General features: G+C 54.2%; 1 protein-coding gene across 2 annotated transcripts; it reads left to right on the top strand.

Annotated features, from left to right (window-relative positions):
- The first annotated feature begins 290 nt into the window (after positions 1-290).
- LOC123052988 (potassium transporter 22) lies at positions 291-6,282 on the top strand. Of its 2 annotated transcripts, XM_044476355.1 has the most exons (6): positions 291-888; positions 1,420-1,761; positions 3,169-5,060; positions 5,382-5,444; positions 5,628-5,691; positions 6,179-6,282. In XM_044476355.1, exons 1-6 carry the CDS (start codon positions 510-512, stop codon positions 6,280-6,282), a joined length of 2,844 nt encoding a protein of 947 aa, XP_044332290.1. In that variant the 5' UTR covers positions 291-509. The 2 variants fall into 2 exon arrangements, with proteins under 2 accessions (XP_044332290.1, XP_044332289.1); XM_044476354.1 differs by lacking the exons at positions 5,628-5,691; positions 6,179-6,282 and having other exon boundaries at positions 3,169-5,407.
- Positions 6,283-7,976: the final 1,694 nt, after the last annotated feature.

The raw sequence follows: 7,976 nt of genomic DNA, 5'->3' as shown, positions 1-7,976 counted from the left end.
CCTTTGGCGTAGCAACAGCTACAGCAATGAATTATGATCACGCGGTTAGTTCCCTTGTGGCCCGATCGAGCCCGACGCTGACGCCATGAGCCGCGAAGGGTGATGGGCGAAAAGTAAGCTAGCCAAGCCAAAGCCATTGCGGGGACGGAATCTGTTGATCCATCAACGTCCATCTGAAAACGTATCCAGGTCGGGTCGCATAGCACAGCAGCACGTATGTACTCCACACAGTAGCAGCTTAATTAATTGCTACCCTGCCGTTCACATACTCCAGCGATCCACAACTAGTACCGCGCGCTAACTCTAACCAGAGAGATGCAGATAGTAGTACTAGCTCATTATAAAAGGGAAGGTTGCGTGGCGAGGCCATGAGAGACTAGATCCATCCAGGAGCACAAGCTAGCTAGCTGGATATTGGCATGTTATTCCACGAGCCAATTACACACTTACTTCTTGGATCCTTCTCAACAATTAAGCTCAGTCATCTAGCCGGCTGGTAGGATCGATCGATGGCTGAGCAGCAACAGAAGAAGCAGCAGCAGCAGGGTGGCGATGACGAGGTGCTGGAGGTGGAGTGCGCGCTGGACATGCCGGAGGTGGTGCAGCGGCAGGACTCGCTGTACCGGGACGCCTCCCGGGCCGGCGGCGCCAGCCACCACGGCCATGAGCGATGGGGCAAGACGCTGCGCCTCGCGTTCCAGTGCGTCGGCGTGCTCTACGGCGACATCGGCACGTCGCCTCTGTACGTCTACTCCAGCACCTTCACCGCCGGCGTCCGGCATACCGACGACCTCCTCGGCGTCCTCTCCCTCATCATCTACAGCTTCATACTCTTCACCATGGTCAAGTACGTCTACATCGCCCTCCGCGCCAACGACGATGGAGACGGTACGCACACAAATTAGCTTAGCTCCTCCATCTTCTTCTTCCTCCTCTTTCTTCTTTCTTTGTACTCGATCGTAGTAATTAGATTGCGCGACGTGTTACACGTACGTACGGTGCACCTAGCTAGCTACCTTAGCATGCAGCAAATTGACGCAGCATCTGCATGTACCAACAGCTTAATTGGACCCCCCGACCCAACGGCAAAATTGATCGTTTGGTGCATGCGTGGTACACGACCGTCTCTTGTCGTCTCTTCCTAAAAAACAAGGTTTTCCAAAATGAAGTGGGTCGAGTGGCCGTGCATGTGTTTGTTGTTATTAATTAATTATTATTATAACAGAGAACTAGGAGTAGTTCGTACTGTAGTTAGCGATCAACGTAGTAATACTTCTCATATTGTGCATCATATAAATAATCCTACGATTGAGTACATGCATGGGAATGTTTGTGGTTATTTTACTGTAGTTAGCATGCATGCATGAAGTATATACCAAAGGCCCAAATTAAAGAAGTTGTTGCATGACATATATGCAGGCGGTACGTTCGCGCTCTACTCTCTCATCTCGCGGCACGCCAAGGTGAGCCTGGTGCCGAACCAGCAGGCGGAGGACGAGCTGCACATCCTGGAGCAGGACGACCCCAAGTCCTTCAGCCGGCGGCGCGCCCTGGCCACGCTGCAGCTGGCCTCCCCGGCGGCGTACCGCGCGCAGCGGGTCAAGGAGCTCCTGGAGACGAGCAAGCCCGTGCGCATCTCGCTCTTCCTGCTCACCATCCTCGCCACGGCCATGGTGATCAGCGACGCCTGCCTGACGCCGGCCATCTCCGTGCTGTCCGCCGTCGGGGGGCTCAAGGAGAAGGCGCCACACCTCACCACAGGTACGCACCGTGCATATATATCTTTCAGTCTACATTGTACAGTATACGTACTAGCGCCTAGCTAGAGGCATCAATATCATACTGACATACAACTCGATCAGCCGGCCGCCTATGGGTAACAAGTGTGAACACGATGGATGAGGTCGACGACCAGCTAGCTAGAGTGTAGTGTAGCGTAGCGTGATTTAGATGCAACGCAGCATAGCAGCGAGGAAAAGCAAAAATCATTTGAGGCTGCAGGCATATTAATTGATGCGAGAAAAACAGCATCCATCCGTCCATGTCCGCCATTTCTTTTTCCGATGGGTCAGCGTGTGTATATAGGTAGGTCTCTTCTCTTGTAGTCCAGCCGTCCAGGCATTATTACAAAAGTGAGACGACTTTGTGGATGGCGCCATCACCATCGCCATCCAGCAGTTATCGGTCCATCGGTATGTATAGTACTACTCTCTCCATTCGGAATTACTCGTCTAAGAAATGAATGCATCTAGATGTATTTTAATTATAGATGCATTCATTTTTGTGACAAGTAATTTCGAACGAAGGAAGTAGTATATATAGTGGAGTTTACGCGGCCTCACTGCTATCCACACGTACGAGTACGAGTACGAGTACAGGCTCGACAGACATACTAGTACCCAACATCTACTGTGCTCCACCTCTTGTGTTCAGACCAACTCGAGATGCACACACCTGAATATAATGTTCAACTACTGCATGCCACCTCACATGTACAGTAGATGTAGGTACGTCTTGTAAGTCGTTAGCGGTCGACACCATCTTCTCCACGCAGTGATGAATGAATGGTGCGTGTTAACTTGTCACAAACATCAATAAATCTTGCATTTCAATCGCGCATGATTCGGAGATGTGTATACGAGAACCGAACCGCGATCCATGGATCCCCTCCCTCTGTACGTAGTTTTCAGGATAGATAGGCTGTCACTCTCTAAACACAAGAGCAACAGTAAACTCCATTATCTATGCCGATACTTTTTCTTTGAGATGGTAGGAGTATCTCTATCGATACTTGACGGCGTGTGAAACCTCTAGGACACGCACTCTGAATCATTGCAACCTCAATTAATGTTTGCAATTAATGGATGTGACGCCCATCCATCGTACGTCCTAACTTGCAAATCAGCATACAACCTGATACGTTACGTATACGTACTGATCCAGCCTAGTCGTAGCTTACATGTTGGAGTAAAATGTTTCATCATCAACATGCATCTAGCAGCGTACCGAACTCTCAGGGTTCTCATGCATGCATGCATGCATGCAGATGATATTTTGCAATCAATCAACTCGGTAGTACAAGATTCAGTACCCTGTTGGGTTAAATTAACAATAACAAGAATACCCCAGCACTGGACTAATGGACGGACGGATGTTGCATGCATGCAGACCAGATCGTGTGGATCACGGTGGCCATCCTGGTGGCGCTCTTCTCGGTGCAGCGCTTCGGCACGGACAAGGTGGGCTACTTCTTCGCGCCGGTCGTCATCCTCTGGCTGCTCCTCATCGGCGGCGTCGGCGTGTACAACCTCGTCAAGCACGACATCGGCGTCCTCCGGGCCTTCAACCCCAAGTATATCGCCGACTACTTCCGGCGCAACAAGAAGGACGCGTGGATCTCCCTCGGCGGCATCCTCCTCTGCTTCACCGGCACCGAGGCTCTCTTCGCCGACCTCGGCTACTTCAGCATCCGCTCCATCCAGCTCAGCTTCGGCTTCGGCCTCGTCCCCTCCGTGCTCCTCGCCTACGCCGGCCAGGCCGCCTTCCTCCGCAAGTACCCGGAAGAGGTGGCCAACACGTTCTACAGGTCCACCCCGACGGTCCTCTTCTGGCCCACCTTCGTCCTGGCCATCGCCGCCTCCATCATCGGCAGCCAGGCCATGATCTCCTGCGCCTTCGCCACCATCTCCCACTCGCAGGCGCTGGGGTGCTTCCCGCGCGTCAAGATCCTGCACACCTCCAAGCAGTACCAGGGCCAGCTCTACATCCCGGAGGTCAACTTCCTGCTGGGCTTCGCCGCCTGCGTCGTCACCGTGGCCTTCAAGACCACCGTGGTCATCGGCGAGGCGCACGGCATCTGCGTCGTCCTCGTCATGCTCATCACTACGCTGCTCCTCACCGTGGTGATGCTCCTGGTGTGGAGGATGAACGCGTGGTGCGTCGCGCTCTTCTTCGCCGTCTTCATGGCGTCCGAGTCCGTCTACCTCTCCTCGGTGCTCTACAAGTTCCTGCACGGAGGGTACATCCCCGTGGTCATCTCGGCGGTGCTCATGGCCGTCATGATCGTGTGGCACTACGTGCACGTGAAGCGCTACAAGTACGAACTGGAGCGCACGGTGTCGCCGGACAAGGTGCGGGAGCTGCTGGACGGCCGCGACCTGCGCAAGGTGCCCGGAGTGGGGCTCTTCTACACGGACCTCGTGCAGGGGATCCCGCCGGTGTTCCCGCACCTCATCGAGAAGATCCCGTCCATCCACGCCGTGCTGCTCTTCGTCTCCGTCAAGCACCTCCCCGTGCCGCACGTGGACATGTCGGAGCGGTTCCTGTTCCGGCAGGTGGAGCCGAGGGAGCACAAGCTGTACCGGTGCGTGGCGAGGTACGGGTACCGTGACCCGCTGGAGGAGGCCAAGGACTTCGCGGCCAACCTGGTGGAGCGCCTCCAGTACTACATCCGCGACGTGAACCTGTACGGCGTGGACGTGGACGCCAAGGCCGGCAAGGTGAGCTACCCGAGCTCGCGCTGCGACAGCATGGCCAGGTCGACCCGGCGCAGCAGCATGACGATGACGATGCAGCAGCACTACTCGTCGGCGTCCTACACGGAGAGCCTTGTGCTGGCGAGGGCAAGGTCGACGTCCTCGGGGGCAACCGGGCGCATGAACATGAACGGCATGATCATGATGCCGTCGGCGTCCTACACGGAGAGGGAGAGGCAGGGGCGGTCCATCTACGCGGAGGAGATGATGACGCCGGCCGAGTCCTTCTCGGAGCTGGCAATGCAGGTGGTGCCGTCGGGGCGGTACGCGGCGAGCAGCCAGCAGCTGTTCCAGGCGGCGAAGATGAGCCTGGAAGAGATGGCCAAGATCGAGGAGGAGCAGAGGTACATCGAGAGGGAGATGGAGAAGGGGGTGGTGTACATCATGGGGGAGAACGAGGTGGTGGCGCGGCCTCACTCCTCGCTGCTCAAGAAAGTCATCGTCAACTACGTCTACGCATTCCTCAGGAAGAACTGCAGGCAAGGGGATAAGATGCTCGCCATACCAAGAAGCCAGCTGCTCAAGGTCGGAATGTCTTACGAGATCTAGCTACCACTCCACCATTAACGGACCGGTCTCGACAACTTCTACCTAGCCTGCAGTCCTGCACCCAGCTGCGTATGGCGCCCGGGGATTGGTTTCGATCCCTTGTGGAGGACCGACCGGGAGGTTAATGTGAATTATATGCGTGTCGATCAATGGCGCCACTTGCGTATACGGAAGGATACGATGATCATCCATCGATCAAGGAAGATGCGTAGTATTGTATACTACTAGGGCCTACATAGCACCCTTATATTCTACTATATCTTCGTATTTGTAGGTTGATGTAATTCTTCTGTGCAGTTCATTAATCGATCATTTTTAGTTCACTGTGCATTAGGAATATGGAACTTTGCCTGGTGTCAGGTTGGTTGTCGAGTCATTTCGTTGGATACTAGTCAAACATGACATGACATTTAGGGAGTTCCATGAAGTAAAAACTAGGCAAAAGGATGTCACCCGGAGTTTCTTCCACAAGGCACTCGACAAACGAACGCTTTGCTGAGTTCCAGCCACGTGGAACTCGACAAACTTATTTGTGTTTTTCAGAGCATCTACAGCTGGACCTCTCAAACCCGCTGTCGTGGGAATGGATCTGACAGTAGAGATAGGGGTACGTAGGAGAGGGCAAAGTCCTAGCTACGGCAAGGTTGTATACTCGGATTTACGAGTTCAGGCCCCTCTCAGAGGAGGTAACAGCCCTACGTCTCGGTGCCGCGGAGGCTTGTTGATTGGAGTGTTGAGTTACAGGAATGCGAACCCTTGTGCCAGAGGGGAGGGGTGGCTTATATAGAGTGCGCCCACCCCTCGCCATCCTCAGTTACGCAAGGCTTCAATGAGAGTATAATGTCACGTACGTTACTGGTAACGCCCGTATTTAATGACCTTTAAGGCTACGGAGTGAATGTCTGATCGTTGTCATCCAGAGGTGGCTTTAGGTCTTCTATCCTTCGAGTGGCTTCTTGTCTTCCGAGTGAAATAACCACGGCCGAGTGGATTTGGGATATCCGAGTGGAATCTTCTGTCGAGTGGATTGCACTTCATGGGGATCTCAGTCGGTATCTTCTATTTAACTTTATAGGCCTTGGACTCTTGTGTAGTGTCCTTGGGTAGGGCGTCTAGGTCAGGCCTAAGACCCTACCCTAGGTACATGTCATCGTCATTAGCCCCCGAATGGATTCAGGACCGAGTGAAGAAGGGTTGAAGTTGATTCCGACCCGATTCAATGTCCCCGAGACATTTTCTCAGGGGCCTGAAAGTATGCTGGTATTTTAACCCTTCGTCAGTCGCCTTAATCGATTCTGGCTTCTAGAGTCTCCGAGTGAAATATGCTGCATGTCTTCGAGTAGATTGGATTTGGATATCTCCGATGCGATCGACTGCTTTGCTGGACCCGGATTTCACGGGATTTGAAATTTGGAGAAGCGCGCCGGTCCGGACGCAACGCGGTAAGCGAGGCAGATGGGGAGGGACTCCTCGATCCGCATGCCGTCTTTTTCACCACGTATCGAGCCCGCGCCTGTTGTGGGATGCGCTGAGATTGCGCGGGCCCACGAGTCAGCCACTCGGTCGCGAGGTCATATAAGGCGCCGATGTCGATGCGTGGAACAGTGCCTGCCATTCTCCCCCTTTTCCTCTGCTTCTCCGCCTCATCCCCTCCAGCGCCACGCCCCTCTGCTCACTCCCCTCGAGCTTTGCAGCAATGGTGAAGGACAAGACCAGGGCCTTGGAGCGTGCGAAGAAGTCGACGGCCAAGGGCAAGAAGACGGCGAAGGGGTCGACCTCGCGATCTGCCCTGCCGCCAGGTTGGATCCAAGGGGATTGGATCCCTTCCTCCGTCTCGGCGGAGGATCTGGAAAATCTCGTCGCCGACGGCCATATCGCGTACGGATCTTGGAGGCTGCCGGAGGGGGAGTCTGAGCCTGCGCCTCGCGACGGCGAACGAGTGCTCCTCACGACGGATATCGAAAGAGGTTTCTCACTGCCCCCACATCCATTCTTCCGAGGTTTCTTGAATTTTTTCGGTGCTCAGATCCATCATTTCCCTCCCAACACCATCTCATACCTTGCCGCATTTGTTTCGATGTGCGAGAACTTCCTGGGATGCCACCCACATGCACATTTTCACTTGCCGATCTCAGTCGATGAAGAAAGCTAATCCGACCGACGAGAGGACGCATGTGATCCAAATGTGTGGGGGTCTAGGAGTCCAAATGTGGGGTAGAAGTTCTTTTCCTCCCATGACTTTCCCTAAATCTGTTAGGGGTGGTAGTCGACCTGGTTTTACTGCAAAGACATCCCCACTCCGGGTCAGTCGACTGGCCTTCCCCCTTTCTCTCTAGAGAGACTCCGCACCCCTCGTTCGTTGATTGTAGAAGAGGAGGAGAAGGGTGAGGTAGCCTTGTTGGTCGACGCCGTCGTGGCATTGGTCCGGGGCGGAGTGACATGCATGGATCTTCTGGAAGTATTCCTCAGTCGACGCATCCAGCCATTGCTAGCCCGCGACCACCCCATGTGGATGTACTCGGGTCTAGGCGACACCGCTCGGGCACACTCGGAGGAGGTCAGCGAGGAAACAGTTGCATAGTGGCTTCGGAGCATCACTGGGAAGAATGACAACCCGCGCGGAGCAAAATGGATTCTGCCATTCGACGCGGAGAACTCTCCAGGAGAGGTCAGGCGTACTTGTCGAGTGTTTTATCTTTTATCCTTCAATATGCAGCTGTATCGGAATCTGACTGATATTTTGCAGTGTGGGCCTTTCAGGTAGTCACGAAGATGTATTCACCCGTGCCGAACGGGGAACAGCACCTCCAAGAAGGGGAAAGCGAGGGTGGGAGCGCTGACATTGAGTACGCTAACGACAATGAGGACGAGAGTGACAACTCTGATGATAGC

Source organism: Triticum aestivum, chromosome 2D (genome assembly GCF_018294505.1).
Source record: "Triticum aestivum cultivar Chinese Spring chromosome 2D, IWGSC CS RefSeq v2.1, whole genome shotgun sequence".
NCBI classification, from domain to species: Eukaryota; Viridiplantae; Streptophyta; class Magnoliopsida; order Poales; family Poaceae; genus Triticum; species Triticum aestivum.
The sequence above is the reverse complement of the archived record's forward strand: the minus strand, read 5'-3'. Positions and strand labels throughout refer to the sequence as shown.